Raw genomic sequence first — 17,795 nt, 5'->3', positions numbered from 1 at the left:
TTTTTTCTCTACATTAATTTAAACAAGGTATAATAACATTTTATGGCAGTTTCGGGGGCCCCGTAGCTGAGGTATTTTCCTTAAGAACCAAAATGAAACCGGACTGCTGATTCACAGCTTCAAGATTATAACCATTTATTGGCTCAGCTCTTAGAGGAAGTACAAATCTCTACAAATAGCCATGGATAAACTGGTCTGGCTTGTTATCCACAGAGCATACTGCTTCCTAAAAAATATTAAGAAATTACATCACACATATACAAGAAGGAAGATATACAAATGACTATGTAAATGTATGCAAATTCACAGGGAATATGCATGTAAAAACACTCTCAGGAGTCCTGATAGTACAGTGTTGTTTATTTTTATGTTGCATAGGAATAATGAATGAATTGTTTCTTGATGACTTCATCTCATAATTGTCATCACATTTAACTGAAGATGTTGTGATTTCAAGTACATTTCAGAACCATTCCTGAACTTGCTCTGTCCCTGTTCAGATAAACGAATAATGTGTGTATTTGTTAAGTAAGTTATCTATTTTTATTTCAGCTAATGAGAAAGAAGAAGGGAAGGAGCTGACAGGTGGAGGAGGGCTGAGTGATAAAGTATCCCTCTACAAAGGAGACATTACTGTCTTGGAGGTGGACGCCATCGTCAATGCTGGTAAGGATCTGATCTGCCTTTTGAGCTTATTTGGGAGCTGCTGGATAATGTTTGCGGCTTAAAGGCAGCTCAGTTTTTTAAATTGTCCTTGGCTGCCCTCTGCTGTTAAGATTCAGAAAGTGCTAGTTCTCAGGGAATTGCACAAGTGATGGGTGTGATCGAGGCAAACTGATGATCTGCTCTTGTTGATCTGACTTCCTACTGGCTGAAATACAGTGAAATTTTAGATTAGGTTCTTACTTAACTATTAAATGCAATTCTAGCTCTTTTTCATTACTCGTGCCAGTGTGAAATGGTTAACGACAGAATAAATGTTCATTTCTCGGGCAGGTAGTCATTTCATTTGACATGGATGTGGCATGTGTGTGCTGTAATGATTAGTGGTCCAGAATTTAATGTTGCTGTAGGGGAAACTTGGCAGAGATTTGTATAGTGAGTGAAAGGGAGCATGTAGAGAGAAGAAGGTTAGCAGAAATGCCTTTTTTTTCAGATATTTGCGCTGCTGTTACGTAATTTTCTGCAGTCACAACCTACACACTCAGTCAGAGGTGTTAGAAGATTGCTTTACCTGTTGCTCCTGCAGCTGATGCTGTGGATCATTTTTGCTGTTATTCAGTTGATAGACCCACACCATAGCTGCATGCTGCATGCACGTGTGGTCTGCTTGGGCTTGATACAGTTTCATAACTTTTCCTTCCTCATTCAGTGTTTCAACACACACACACACACACACACACACACACACACACACACTACAGTCTACTAAGCAGTGTGCATCTCGTGTGAAATTAATACTCTTAATTTATGCGAGATTAATAGATGTGAAAAACAGACTGCTCAGTTGGATAAGGCTAATGAATTTAATCTATTATGTAAATATGGATCCTGATGAGGATAAGGTGACATGACATTCTGAATCATCATCAGCATCATGTAAAAGACAAAGATGCACACCTACTGTAAGAGAGACCTGAAACACACTAAAATGCCTGAAGTCTAAATGTTGCTTCATCATTTTTCTGCATGTGTGAATTGCTTCGTTGCATGCTATTTAAATATATTCAAGCTATATGCAGGTAGAGATTAAGTTAGGATTAGTATTTTATTTATGGTAAGAGTCAATGAGACCGCCTACTGGTGTTATATAGTATATATCACTTTTGTAGTATTGATTGAGAAGCATGAAACCCTCTTTAATGTGAATCTATGTCCTTTAGAGGCAATATCTTAAACAAAGCAAGGTTAAGGCCGTGGGTAAAGTAAGCGGTCTTTCTATTAAATGACGAGAGGAATGGGGAGCATGAGAAATGAGTTTCATGAGGGAGCTTTTCGTGTTTTTGTTTTAAACTGTTGAATGCTATTGTAGCAAAGGCGGGCAGTTTAGTCCGGCAGTTAATCCTGCCAGACGTCCTGGCTGTGATTGAGCTACATGTTGGCTAGGAGGCAATTCATTCTGTTTAGCAGGCTGTCAGAGGGTCTGAGAGGTTGAGGGAATTGCTGGAGCCTTTTATAATTTTCAGAAGGTCTCAGCAGTTGGCCCACTGCGACTCTATTCATACTGCAGCAGGACTAGTAGTCTTGGTACCGGTGGTTGCACTGATAGTGGTGGACTGTGTTTAACAATAGTGTTATCCTGTGAATGTAATGTTCCAGGCAATGTATTTTTGTCATTGTTAACAAAGGACTTTCATTTTACAGTATGCTTTTGTGTTATATAAATAATGGTTCCAAACATGCCCAGGCTGTAGTGGCTCTTGTCCAAATTTTGGTGAGTAACACAGTTCTTAGCATGTGAACAAACAATACAGATGTTGGGCAGTTTACCTTGATAAGATCTTTGGATAGTTTGTTCAACTTCTTGCCTTTCAGCTATTCACTGCTTCCAATCTCTAACCTGCAGTGCTTCCATTTTCTCATGGTGTTTTTCATGTAGACTTGGCACCAGTAGACAGCTGTCCGTGAAGTGTGGGACTTTTTGAGCGCCGTGAAAGTAGTATTATGAAGGTTAATAAACAGTCTGAATGTCTTTTTCTCATGTGAGTCAAAAATGAAATGCAGGGATATTAATTATGTAGCTTATATGATTACTTGTGACAAAAAACTTGATTGATTGCAGTTAAATGTGAAGATTGGTGTGTAAAATGTGTGGAAAATCGTTTGTTTAGGTGCAGTGGATTATTTGCAAATGCCATTACAAGCTCTAGGTGGAGTGAGAAGAAGCAGATTTTTTCACATATTATCTGTCTCATGTATGTTTTATAAAAGTTAGCGTACTGAACCTTTAATGCTATTTATTGTACCCTTCTGTGTGTTCAGTTGACACAGTACACCCACGCTCACAGGAACAGGATGTCTGTATAATTCTGTGCCGTCCTCCAGAGACTGTTAGGTCCTGCAGTTGAACTAGACAACTGGGCACGACAATAAGGATTGCCTGCTTGCCCGGGCAAGTAAAACGCCATGTCAGCCTGGTAACCTCTGCAAGCTGTTTAGCGATTTGGTTTAGTTAAGCGCATTTTATTTAATTCAAAATTGGCACAAACTTTTGTTTTCAGCCTTTCAAATATGGAGATTTGCTGCTTTTCTTACCACCATCATATTGAAGTGAATATCTTTTGGATTTTGGACTGACAAAACAAGACATTTACACACATCACCTTGGACTTTGAGGAACTCGGATGGACATTTTTCACCATTTTCTGACATTTTATAGATGTTGCAGCCCTAGATTAAACATGAATAAACATAAATTAAATTCTGACCAACTTCAGTTCTAGTTTAACTGCCAATCTCCTTATCTTTAATACTACATGAGCATTATGGTTTTCTAAATGCATTAACTCCAGTTCATGGGAATGAACAATGACTCTGATGTCAACTTTTCAGGAGCTATGTAAAGCTGCACTATTTCTGCTGTAGCTTGTTTGCAGCTGACGTGTGTTGTTTTTATTTTAAAGCATAACATTTTGAATTTACTGTAGTTTATAAGCCAAAGGCACATTGGAAATTTGTGCAACAAGGTTTTGTCATGACAGCAGCAATATGTGGGTTGCAAAGGAAAAATGTCTGTAATTTCAGAGAACACGGGCCAGCTTGGTACTGCTGTTATGGTGGCTGCCTATAGCTTTTAGAGGGTGTCAAGTTGCTTTATGTCCTCCATTAAAGTTTAATTATTAGGCTCATTGAGTTTTTAATTCTTCCTTAATTCTGTTTGGCTGGAGGTGGGACAGGAGGTGCTCAAACTGTCACCTGGGTGAGAGCCTGGGGAGAGTGGGACCGGAGGGGCTGCGGTGACAACGGGTAAACTGCAGGTGTGGAGGGCAGGATGGCTGTAACATGACAAGGTGGGCTGCAGCGTCCAGCCTCGGCAGACGGCCAACATCAGCCTATTCTTTACAGTGAGCTTGCATTGGCCTTCTAGTGCTCTGCTTAAAATGTTGTTAGACTCATACTCCCTGTAACAATCTTCCAACTGTTTTCAAGCAATGGAAGCGACAGGGAGGCATGTGTATGACAACCTCTTCAATAGTGGATCTCATTTTTTACTCGGCACACTGTCTACATTTTATTTTGGGTGCAAAGAGTGCAGACTGTTTTGTCCTGGGTATTGATTCCCTGTGTATGGACGACTTTCTGCCCAGACTCCTGTAGTGCACTTTTCTCTCTGTACAGCAGCTGTAGAGCATTCAGTATACAAACAACGATGCTGTGTTGCTCCGTAATTTTGACAAATGCCCAACAATTTCTCTCATCCTATTGTCGCCAGTGTCTTTGGCATATATCTTTACATCTGTGTGAGACAATGATGGATGGAAGGAAGAGATGATTGCAGTTAATCAAGGCATGTTTTATAGAAAATTGCAGGGTTGACTTAAAGTTACAAGAATGCTTAAACTGGGTTTTAGATTTAATGCATGTCATTGCTGTTGCTTTTACATTGCAAACACAAGATTATGTCTTCCATTTTTCTCCTTGTCTTTGTGCATGGAGTTCATGCAAGTGTCACCATCCCTCTCTCACCAGAATGAGGTCGTAAAGATAGCTGTGCGAAGTGGAAAGGACTTCTCTTATCATGATGACTGCGGTAATTATGCACAGGGGTTGACTCCTAATCCATTACCCGCTGTAAACCTTTCCCATCTTTCTGTATTAGATCATTTTTTACAGGAGCCAATTTAGTGTGCACAGGGAATCTGGTTATGAACGCTATAAAGAACCTGAAGGGGTTGGGATGAGTGCGAGAAAAGCAATTGGTATTCAGTTGTATGGAGCTGCTCGTACTGCAGTCATCACAGGTTTGATGAGAGCGGTGACCCTCAGAGGGCAGAATACTACGATCCTGGGAAGATTGACTTTTATAAGTTTTTTTGATATGCAGTAGAATCAAACATTGTTTGCCTGTGGGGTTGCTTGGCACGTTGTTTACCTTCATGGTCATTCACGCATAATGTACAGTGCAAAAAGGCCACATGCCCTGGTCTATACTGAATGGAATACAATATTTTTTTTTGTGCTCAGAGCAAGATGTATGTCACGTAGAGGTGGGACTGGTTTTTGGGTAATGGCAGTCATCATAATATTTAGATTAAATCCTGACCAGTTTCCTAGCCATTGATGGACTCTCAGAATTCCCAGGGGTTATGCCAGGTAAAAGTTAAAGAAAACAAAACTAGTTTCAAAACCACTTATTTTTAGGGATATAACAATATATTGAATATTACAATGCTGCAAAAATATTATTGTACCATAATAGTTTTTTGTATCATTGCATCTAATTTAACATTGTTGAAAAAGGTTCTTGAACTAAAGTTATTTTCACAGTATTTAATTATTAGTGTAAATGAAACTGGAACATGACCTGGATTGTGTTATTTCTGCTATTTCAGTTGATATTTGAATAAAAAGAACAAATGAAAAAATATTATTAGAATAAAAAAGTCCACAATTTGTATCATTCAACATTATTGATGTTGTTATGAAAAACAGCAGCTACAAGCAACCTACCTTCCTGCTTACTGCTGTGTTCCAGTCAAAGTCAGAGGTCGGAATTTTCCAGTTGAGATGTCCAACTTCTGTTCCTGGTGCACGACGCCAAAAGTGAAGAAAAAACATGGCAGACTGTGACAAATTTCTTTGGCAAGTGCACACACACACACACAAAGGAACTATCAGCTGTGCATGCTCCCTGCATATAAACAAAACAGAGGGGGACCATCCTGCTTCCTAATAACGGTGGTGACATATTTTGATACCAACTTACATGCAGAATAGGTAGTACTGTGTCTTATTATTATTATTATTATTTATTTATTTTTATTGATGTATTTTGAAAGACACATTCAACCATTGCGCAGCTTCTTTTCCTTACAAACTGTTACTTTGTTTTTTTTTATTGACCATGCAGAACAGTAAGAAACACAAAACAAAAAGAAAATAGCCTGGTAATTACTTCATATGACTAGACACCATTGATATCCTTGATAAATATAATTAAAGTACCAGAATATCAATAACAGCAACTTGTACAAACACAAACAGACAACATAAAAACAATTCATTAAAAAAACAAAACAAAAACAACAACCACCAAACCACAGCTCAAAAAACAAAAGGGATCCTTTTGACAAGCTGTAGTAATATGTATTATTCAATTAATTTCAGACAAATATAATTTACTTTGCCTTTTAGTTATTTGCCATTGTTTGATTTACCATTAAGCCCTTTTCCTGCAAATTGGGGCTGGTTCTGGAACTGGTTCTGCACACGATTCTTGGAAGTTTGAGGCTAGGTTGTGAACCAGCCTGCGTTTCCACCAGTTTTGAACTGAGGCATTGTAATTAAGGATCATCGTCAATAGAGGGCGCTGCACAATGCACAGCAACCTGTATATTCTGACATGCTCACTTTGGTTCCCAATGAAAACCTGATATTTTTCTTTCCAGCTGGAAATCAACTGTTTGAGCTGTTGTTGGTGGAAAAAGCCTAAATGTGCACCTTCATGGTTGCTGCCATTGTTGTGTGACAACTTTTTATTTATAGAATTTATATGTAGATGGATTTGTTCCAAGTTTACAATTAGTAACTCCAAGTTTGTGTGGCGCTCAGTTGTACTTTTTTTAGTAGGAGGTTGTAAATTTTGGGGTTCGGTGTTATCTGGAATGCAGCATTAGCAACGTGGTAGATTTTTAATTGTAAGACAGGAGCTCTTTTTGTGTCTCTGAGGGTTAGGAAAGTGCGTGGTGGTAGTGGTTCATCCGTTTCTGCTTATTGAAAACCTCAGTCGTTGTGGCAGCACAGCAACAGTGCAGGATAATGGTGTGTAATGTCCAGAGAATATTATATGCTTCTCTGAGTCACAAGCCTTAATGGAGAGCACTGCCTTATTTATTAGGGAATGACTCTCTGAGTGCTCTGGTAATATTTTAGCCTGCAAAGCAGAAGGCTTTCCAGAATGAAAAGTAGATGTGGCATTTTTATTCTCTCGCTGAGCTCTTGGTATATAGACAGACTCTAAACAGACAGACTTTTCATTGTCACGCTTCCCAACTTTAGAGTTATTTTAAAGGTCTAGTTGTAGTATATGACAACACATTCGCCTTTTATACTCTGTGAAAGCCAATACTCTCTTGTGAAAATATATTTGCTGTCCAAATCTTTCTTTTATTGCATCTGTCTAAAATGTTTTTGGGACATTACATTGCACTGTTATGGAATGGAGACTTTTTTTTTTAGTTGTTACTGAGTATTTTGTCTGAACAGCACAGATAGTCTGTGGCATGAAAAGCTAAAGAAAGGCGTCAGATTTACAATTCACTTTTTACTTTTCCATTTCCCTTAATGATTGATAAAGCCTATGGCTTTTGGTTTTGCTTTCCACTGTTCCGGGATCTTGTCAGCATAGACTCTTCATTAGATTTTCTGTCAGGCCATGGATGTGCTGCACAACACACACAGCCCCTGGAGAGTCTGGCTCGATGGGTTTATCTGTCTCTGCAGATTCACACCCTGTGCCATAACCTCCCTGAGTGATGCAGCCATGCTCCCAGCAATATGTCTGCAAATCAGGGTCTCTCTCTCTCTCTCTCTCTCTCTCTCTCTCTCTCTCTCTCTCTCTTCTCTCTCTCTTCTCTCTTGCACCGTGCTGCCACTTGCATATACATACATGCAAGTACAAAATGATAGTGACACACAGACACAAATGCACACAGTACATTAAAAAACCATGGCATGCGACTGGTAACTTCTTGAGCAAACTTGTGATTGTTGCACTGTCACACCAAGAATGAAAATCAATGCCTCTGGCTGAGAGAACTTGCTGCTCTGTTGAACAGTGAAATGACTCCAGTGAGTGGGTTGCATTGGGTCCTGCACTAAAAGGTCCAGTTAATCGTATCAGCTCTGAGAGAGATACAGCACAAGGACAGGGTTTTCCCTGCCATCAGGGTGTAAATGTGAGCCTAGGTGACAAACCAGCTGGTGAGCTTCCCCTCCTTCTGATTTCAGCTCGATTTCTCTCCTCCCGGTGTCCAGATTGTGAGAAGCCTTCACAGCCTGCCTCAGTGTTTGGTCAACGTCAACATTGTTTACCTAATCTTCGTGGCCCACAAGGTGCCAACATGGCCAGATAGAAATAATTTTTCACGAGGTGTGGCTAATGGAAAGTAATCATGGGAATCTGTGCTGTCAGTGTGTATCCGGCCGGCACTTAGAGAAATGTCTCCCATTGCTTGGACTGCTAATGGTCTATGACCGTATTGAGTGTTGGGGGAAAATGTGCCTCTCCTTCCTTCCCAGTCACACATTTGGTGGCCGAGCCCACACCTTCTTCTCCCTCTTTAACACTAACACTTGAAAACACAAACACCACACACACACTCAAAGCGATGTTTAGGCCATGAAACTGATGCTGTGTCTTTGGAGACAGTTGCTGGGGCTCACGAAGAGGTCCGTCATTCAGGTCAGGTCCTCACTTGTCACCCTGTGGACAGACAACTCAAGTTATCGCTTTCAAGGTCAGAAAGTCATTGTTTGTATCCCTGTGTTTCTTCCTACCCGCTTCCTCTTGCGTCTGTTCCACTCACCCCCCTCCCTGTCCTGGAAAAAAAAAAAAATTCAAAACACCCTGCCTTATGCTGCACAAACGCCAGATCTCATCCATCAGGCTTGTTAGTAATTGAGAAGGTATTCAGACGGTACCATAGGGAAAGAGTCTCTCACCACCTTCTGTTTCTCTTTTACTTTGTCTCACACAAGTGAGGTGAAAGTCTTGGATAACGGCAATAACCATAGACCATAGAGGTCATTTAAAGAGCATGGACTGGAAAATAAGTAGTATAAAACAAATATATGCATTATTTCTATTAATGTATAAAATGTAACCTCATAAGTTTATCATTATTGGTTTAAGGATGTTCATAACAAAAACATACAACAACATAAATGCTGTCTGAGTCGATTCTTCGAGAAGGCCTGCCTGTGTGTGTGTGTGTGTTTGTGTGTGTGGCAAGGGTAGATGAATAAAATGTTTGCTGCAGAATAAAGCAGGCAACGCTTTCATTTAACAGATAACAGCAGGCAGACAGGCAGATGAATGGATCCAGTACTCGTGCAGGCTGTATATCTGTTGACCTGTAGGGGGCACTGTGGCTCTACCTAAGTATCGCAGATTTCTCTGATAGCAGAGTAAGTTTGAGAAGTGGGATGACTGGGCTGCTTCTGCATTTCAGATGGATAAATCTCTTTTTTCTGCTTCCCCTTCACAGATGTTTCTTTAGAGCTGTTTGAGGTGACAACTGGAAATTCCAAGGCATCTTACATATTTCTGCTGCTCCAACTGCCTTGAAAAACGTCCAATATTGTGCTGTTTTTGGAAATTGAAACAACATTTTGGAACAAAATGAAATGGTTTAAAAACAGAAGAGATGCTGATTTTGGAGCCCGGTACAAGGTTTCATATGTTGCACTATATAAGTACAGAGGAAGTAAGAGCGAGGCTGTGCACTTCTTTTTTAGCTGTGGTGGAGATGAGCACGTTCACAGTTGTGTAGTTGTATGCACAAAAGAGGGGCTGAGTTCTTTCATCTGTAAGAGAATGTAGGGAGATGCTGGGTGAGACTCTTTACTGGCAGAGTGAAGCACGGGTGAAAGGAGAGGGTTGGTGAAATCAACCCCTGACTGCTGACTGTTTCTCTGCACAATCCCCAGGCAGCGTGCCCTGCATGGTCGCCAGCAGGCGATTCACTGGCCTTCACAATGCCCCTCTTTGAACACCAGTTCATTCTCCCTGCTTCTGTTCCCCCCCGTGTTTTCCTCAGTTCCCTCATTCTAGTTTCAGTTTGTTTCAGTTAATCTCTAGTCCTGTGCATACTGTAAAGCTTTGCAGAGACAAACAAATGCAAGCTGTGTACACCGAGAGCCCAGAAAACTGTGCACCTTAGCAGAAATACTGATGAGCTACTTGGTTACAGGCCTGCAGTGGCGAGGTTTTCTATAATGGCTTCCTATGTATAATGGCTAGGTAATGGTAATGGTGTAGATAATGAGCAACATAATGTTACAAGTAAGTAAAGGAATATAAAACACATTTTGGTGAGGGTATTTTCTTTGAGGGATGTCATTTTCTTTCATCAGACACTCCATTTGATAATTTAATACTCCTGCTTCACAGTCCTCCACAGTCCGTTTTCTTTAGAGGGGATGCAGTTGTTAAAATAAATTCCTGCTATCCAGAATAGTAGTTGTGTTACAGCATTATCTAATGCAGCGTTACTGTGACTAAATCGCGGTCAGAATTTCACCTAAAACATCAGCACTTAATAGGGATATGAAAGTGTCCTTCCCATTATTTCTCTGTTTGCTAAACAGAAAAATCACTCCATATAAGAGAGTCCTATAAGTGACTGAACTGAAAGGCTGTGATGTTTGCTGCGTAGCTTTAAATGAGAATACAATTCTTATAACCCAAGGCAGTTCATTCAATATTTCTGAGCATGTACAAGTTTCTCTCTAAAGCTGAGGAACGAGAGGCAGCGTTCATAACAACAGCTCTCAACTTGCCACTTTGAATGCATGTTAAAATAGCTGATGTTTTCCTCCTACATGTAAAAGTTTTACAAGGTTTGCTTCTAACTAAGAAATTAGGGAGTAAATATTAGAGGAAGTGCCATTTCACTCCCAAACTTCAAAAATATTTCTCTCAGAGAACTTTATAAGAGAGATAGCTGGAAATACTCAAGCATGTACAGTGCTTAACATTTCAGCAGTGCCACAATTATGATGCTCAAAAGCCTTAATTTAATGTAGTTAATTAGGGAGAATCATACCAATGTGTTTATATTCTCAAATCCAAGATTTATCTGCCTCATAAATCTAAATTGAGCAAAAATGTTCAGTTAGCAGCAATCTTTTCTTTCATTATTTTAAGACTTAATCAAGCAGTTTAACAACTGATCATTTATCCAAAGTATTATCTTTTTTTGAAACGAGTAATTTTGTTGTTTAAACTGTAAAGCTTAGTTAGTCACACAGTGATTATGGATATTGATAGAACGTAGGTTGTCAGCTGTCACCTGCAGGCTGACTCATATATCATTTGCTGCTTTCATGCTTGTTATAAGCAGATGTGCTAAGATTGTGGATATTTACCTTCTTCATTTATCCAGTATGTATCATAAAACAATGCCACACACCACAGCATTTATAGCCTATAATTTGCAAAGTAGGTCCTGACATGGGCCTTTTTAAATACATAAAGCTCAACACTAAATATACCAGAGACAGTATAAAAAAATACTAACTCAACAGTAGTAGAGACAGAACAATACAAGACACAAACTACAATACAATAAAGCACCATTAATGCATTAGCACCCAATTAAACAGCTGCATTAATATCAAGAAGATGAGTTTCAAGTGTACATTCAGAACAAAACATCTTAAATTTTAAAAAGTATATTCTTGTGTGTATGGTTATTTATTTATTTTTTTTAAGGTTGCAGTAGGCATTTTAGTATTTCACTTACTTTCGTAATCTTAAAGGGGCAATCCATTTAAAGAAATCAGTCAAGTTAGACACATTATTTATAATTCATTGTAAATCATATACTGTATCTTATCATATATGCTTATTGAAATTAATAGTCTTGTAAGTTGGCTGTGTATAAAGAACAGGAAGGAAAAAATAATAATAGTTTTAAAAGTAATATTTATATTTTTTCACTTTCTGCTGGCAGTTTATATGCTGCTTTGTCTGCTAAAATAATGGTTTCATTTTTAAACATTAGTCATCCTTTACATTTTTTAGCCTCTTAAAAGTTCAACTATGTAGCTACTTTTATAAGACCTTAAAATAAACTCAACATACTCTTGGTGTCTGCTGCTAGATAAAATATGCTATCAGACAGCCATCAGCAATCTGTTAAAATGTGAAGCCTATTGTGCCAGAAGTGTCTATGGACACAGAATATTTTTAGACTGTTTATACCCAAATTATGTTTTATGGCAGCACTAGCAGCAGTGAACCAGAAAACATACACATTATCGTAGAAAATCACCCCAAGGTACTATCAGAGAAAACTTTTCCATCTTCTATAATGAACCTGGTTCATAACTGCGGCCTTTCCTACATTAAAACAAATAAGGTATAAAGTCAAAAGACTTTTGAAACCTTGCAAAAATACAAAAGGTATTGGCAAGGAAAATTTGTTATAATGCTTTTAAAGGTAGTTGACAATGACTGTAATGGTCCTGACCTTAAAGAGCACTGTTGAATGCTTGCTAATAGAAATCAGACTGTCCGAAAGAAAAGATGCTGAGAGTTGGGTTTTTTACAAGGATGTGTTTAAGGGAAGTAGGGCTGGGTATCCTTTAAAAATTTACAATACAAGGACCAGTGCCAGAGATGTTCACTTGATTCCTTTTTTCTTTCCTCATTTGTTACCCATCATGTGAATGGAAGCATTCCTGAAATAATCCTTCTGCATTTTTTGCATTTATTTTCATCAGATGCCACAGGTGTGCAGTATAGCTATACTTTTGCTACAGTGCCCTTGAGGCAAATGGTTGTTTTTTTCTTAATCTGGTTAGGAAAAGCATGATATGCAGGTATCATTAGACTGGAGAATTTTGATGCTACTTGGTACTGAATGCCATGAAAGTGTCAACCAAATAACTGATACCCAGTCCTAATGTGAACTAAACAATTCTTGATCTTATCCTGTCTTATGAAGTTCCTTATTAGTAACAGAGAGATGGATGAGTTGCAGAAATAGAAGCATTTTCTCATACTGTTTTTACACCAAATGTGGCTAAACCCGCTAAAAACAGGTGATTGAGTCTTTTCCCGCTGGCAGTAGATGAGTTTGCCTTACTGCTTTTTCCTGATGTGGGCTGGAAAACTGACATTCAACACGTGTGCTGACAGAAAGATGTTTTTAAAAGTCTCTGTGTTCAGCTCGCAGTACTTTTGTAGCTTCTAACTGAATCTCTGTGGTGTAAAGTTCAGTTTTCCTCCTGTGTCGTTGTTTATACTTTTAGATATCAGCTTTATTTGACTGTTTCATGTGCAATTTAAACTGATAGGAGTTGTGTTAAGTTACTGCTGATAAAAACCCAACATTTCCTGATTTTGCTACTTCATAATAAAAGCTTTTAGAAAACAAAATAATTAGTTTTTTTTTTTTTGCAAATAATTTATATATAATAAAATGTTTATCCACAGTTTTAGAGCTGCTTGACTTAAGACAAGCTCATCATTGGTCACCTTCAAGAGGATGTGAACTCTGCTGTGCTGTCAAACTGAGCAAAAGATGGAGATGGATACAGGTAGAGGTGACAAGCCTTCATTGTCTCTGTCAAAAAAGGGATGAAAATCCGCTTGTCTGCCCGGCTGTCATGTGTCCATCACTGCTGATTGTAGCTGGAACCGATAAATGCCTGTGACTACAGCAGAGTCATTTGACCAGGGAACAAATACCCTTTCCCACTGAAGACAAAAGCCAGATGTTAGTGGCTGTTAGTGGGTTTTTTGTCTAGTGTAAAAGGGGCTTTACTCTCTCCGTGTCACAGCAATTTGTGTTGTCTTTACATAACTTTGAAACATGCAGTTACAAGTTATGGTGCTGGAGAATTGGTAATATGTCATTGTGATGAACTGACCTGTGATGGTGTTTTAATTGAACACGCTCTTATCTATTGTACGGTCATAATGAAAATACTCTCTCGGCAAATGCACTGAACTCCAGCAATCAGCAGCCGCTCTCAGGGGCTACGTGGCTGCACAGTTGTTGCCCTTGTGTATGGTAATGAAGCACTGACTGGACGTCCTGATGAAATGGATTTCCCTTCTGTTGACACAAGTGATTGTGTGGTTACTGTAGGGCTTAGGGAATGTGGACTCATTATAGACAAAGACCTTCGTTCAGCGGAATGGTAATAGAAACGACGCTAGGTTCTGTTGGCTATGATGAACGGTAAGCTTTATGTGAAATGTCTGGGAGATATGAGTCTATTAGGCATGATGGAGTTATTATTTTGAAAGGTCTTACAGCTTACAAGCCAGTGTTTGATGTAACTACCCTGCAAACAATGGGTACTAATGAACTCCATCAGTTTTCCAAAAGCAGAACCCATTTGGGCTCATTTATGACGAAATGATCCCAACACTGTTTATTGCGGACTTTGTTAGGAGAAGGTTCTGTATACCGAAGAATTTTATTTCGTCAGTTGGCCATTTAAGACTGTTATTAGCGTAACGAGCCGTTGCAGAATGAGAATATTCAGTCAGATGCTTGACATTTCATACTGTGTAACAAACCCCCCAGAAGAGCAAAGCGATTTTAGGTTGACCCGAGAAGTTAGATTAGATTTTATTTCCATAACAGGGTGCTGCGTGAGAAGAAATTTCCAATAAGAGGAGAACAGGACGAGACTGAAAAGAGGACGCTCATATCTTGAGTGCCAGTGAGTGAAGAGGTGGTTAATGCAGCGGGGTTCAGAGGGTTGCTTATATAGAGTAGTTATAGACAAGCTGATGATTTGTTGTGATGTACAGGGGGGGAGCAGCGAGACCTGAGGTAGTGCGACCTCAAACAAACTGCATTTGTTTAACCTCGCTCAGCTGTGGCGCTATAATGGGATGATGGCTTCTGCCATTAGCATGATGAAATGGACAAATAAGTGACTTTAGTGAAACCCACTCAAGTAAGGGGCTGCAATTTGATTGGCCTTTGATGCTTCAGTTGGCTATGGAAACAATTTAATCTCTTTAATAGAATCTTTGTCCCCCGTCCATGCACAAACAAAGCAGATTAAGGTCCCCAAAAAGGCGAAGACTGCACAGTCTTTGTGATGAAACTGAATTCCCGATACTGTGGGTGGCATTGGGGTTTTTGTCTGCTGTGTGTAGACACAGGCGAGGAACTCCCTCAACACAGAGCCAAAGCTGCTCAGTTGTACTTATCTTGTTTTATTCAATTTATTTAACCGGGGTTAAGATCTTGGATCTCTTTAATCTGGCTGGGTATCATTTAAAAAATTATGACACCAGTAGCAATACCAGTGCCCCTAAAGTGATACCAGTACTAGGGATGTTCGTGATTAATCAATTAATTGTTTTTTGATACCCACCAGTTGAATGGAAGTGTTCCTGAAATAATCCTTCAGCATTTTATGCATTTGCATTTGCAGTATAGATAATATTGCAATTAGCAAGTCCTGTTTACAAGGGACCCCATCAGGTTAACAGTAGCCCATAATATATCACATAAAGTAACAGAGAGAATGACGAGATAGACGGCATAAAATACATAAAACCTACAATACATTTATACGCAGATAAATTGATGCATATTACCTTGTCTGCAGAGCGGTGAAATCTCCCTGAACTAAAAGTTATATCTAGGTTACCGCATTATTGTGTTGTGCTTCAGCACGATGGTGAAGCTAATTATATCTCAAGTGGCTGAAACTCAGACTGTTGTAAATAGTAAGCCCTGAGACGTTTCTCCACGGTCCTTTCTTTGATATGAGCACTAAGGCGGCGATTCTTCATCTGCCTTTTCTTGCCTCTCTTGCCATTAGTAGGTGTTGATTGATTTGTAAGAACATAATTTGCTGTGGATGAACGTGTAAGACGAAAACATAGAGTATAGAAGAAAGTCTTTTGTTTCTTAGCTCAGTTTTTTTTTGGTCATGGGTTGTGCCACTTAGACAACATGAAGACAAGGTGCGGAGACACTGTATATTAATAGGTATGGTTTGAATAGATGCTAGGTGAGAGGGGAGAATAGGATAGGAAGATAGGAAGAAGTTATGACAGGCAGGAGACTCAGCGGAGGATGTTGTGTACTCTCAGCAGATTTAATTTCTCATGTTCCCTGGATAATCAGGCACCACATGGACATCCTCCAGCCACCACAGTCCCCCATGGGGCTGCGCCGCGTCGTTGATGAAACACATCACATTACAGTTGATACAGGTGCGGTTATCATGTCGTAGTGGGTGTCTTGACGAGTGGCAGAAAAGACGGAAGAAGTTACCTCTTCACTGTATTCTAAAGGCCTTGCAAACTTGTGACCAGTAAACATAATTACCCCTTTAATTACCCCTTTAATCACAGGATATTTATTCAGAATATACAGTAAGCACAGAGGGGAGATGTTCAGATGCTGCTGGCTCATACATATATTTTTGCTTGTTAATTAAAAGGAAAACCAATGTGACTCTCACAGCCTCAAAACGCATTGATTATATATGTTGATGTATTCAGATTACATGCAAGTATATCTGCAGGTTAGTAAGAATTTTGATCGACTGAAGTGACTCAGTGATTGTGCCATCAGCTGCAAATATTTCTAGCTTTTTACAACTTACTCTGTAGCTCACAACAAAAATTCACAGTTGACATTTTAAGTTGTTTCCTATGTGCTCATCTGTCCTTCTTCACTTCTGCTCCTTTTTGCAAAGTTTTCTTTGGTTGCACAACAATGAAGAGTAGAGTCATGAGTGATCTACCGGCTAAAAATCCTTATTGTCAAAGCAAAAAAGAAATGACAAAGCAGTATTATTATTTTATCTTTTAATTTCATGATATAGGCTATTGCCTCTTCAGTAAACATTTTATTGGATCTCTGCTCTAATAAGCTTCTTTGAATGTCTCTGGTGTTTTTAAGTGCGACTTTATTGTTTATGTCTGAACTGTAGCTCAGGGGAGTTGCAGGGCTGAGAGGGTGACAAATGGTATAAAACAACTATAAAACAATGCATTCAGTGTCTAATTGCTCATTCAGTCATTTGAATGGAAGACTTAAGTGACAAAATAACCAGGCTAATTCTAATTTTGGATAGGTACAATAAGATGCACTTATTTCTGGCACTCTTTCCACATTTATAGCTGTAGGTTAGGGCACAGGCGTTTAATTAGTCATACAGTTATTCATCACTGCATCCACAATTCATACAAAATTCCACTAAGCCGACAAAAAAACTTATCACAGTTTATGCCTGGGAGAGTATATCATAACCCTTTTCATGGAATTTCATGGATTCGAAGCAAAAAGCAATTATTTTACCTCCTCTGTAAAATATCACATTTTACTACTGACTAGTCTTTGTTAATCTCTGTTAATGTTGATGAATTGCAAATTGAAATCTAACCATTGAAACAATACAAATCACAGAGCAGTTTGTTCTACCCATTTTGTGTTAAGCAAATAAACTTTTCTGAGCTTACCATCTGATGCAAGGCATTGCACGCAGTTACAGAACAGGTAAACATATTTAGGAGACTTTATCAAACTTGACTGCCCTTTGAGCTTCAATATTGCAAAGTAGTGACTCTGACACCCTCCCTCCTTCTCTTCCTCTATTCTTCTTGAGGTGGTCCCCTCTACACAGAGAGAACTACCCGTCACACACTGAGAGCCTCTCCAACACAGAGGGCAATATTAGTGTGTGTGTGTGTGTGTGTTAGTGAGAAAGTCACAGTGCAATGAATGATCACATAGGTTACCTAAGTCATGGAGTCAGTTTCCTCTTTACAGTTTTACATCAGAAAGAATCGAAAAGAGTAGCTCTGCTAATCCTAATCTGGCACTGTTGTTATGGTATTTGAATGAATTAAATTATATTCA

General features: G+C 39.1%; 1 protein-coding gene across 1 annotated transcript in view; it reads left to right on the top strand.

Moving 5' to 3' along the window:
- Window positions 1-17,795, top strand: part of macrod2 (mono-ADP ribosylhydrolase 2) — a 551,038-nt gene that overhangs the window by 8,088 nt on the left and 525,155 nt on the right. The window contains exon 3 of the mRNA XM_084735639.1: window positions 553-666. Coding sequence (XP_084591765.1) covers window positions 553-666 — 114 coding nt within the window. The remainder of the gene's footprint in view (window positions 1-552; window positions 667-17,795) is intronic.

Source organism: Lutjanus erythropterus, chromosome 14 (assembly GCF_056507025.1).
Source record: "Lutjanus erythropterus isolate fLutEry1 chromosome 14, fLutEry1.hap2, whole genome shotgun sequence".
In the NCBI taxonomy this organism is placed as follows: Eukaryota; Metazoa; Chordata; class Actinopteri; order Lutjaniformes; family Lutjanidae; genus Lutjanus; species Lutjanus erythropterus.
Note: the sequence above shows the minus strand (reverse complement) of the source record. Positions and strands in the feature narration are given on the sequence as shown.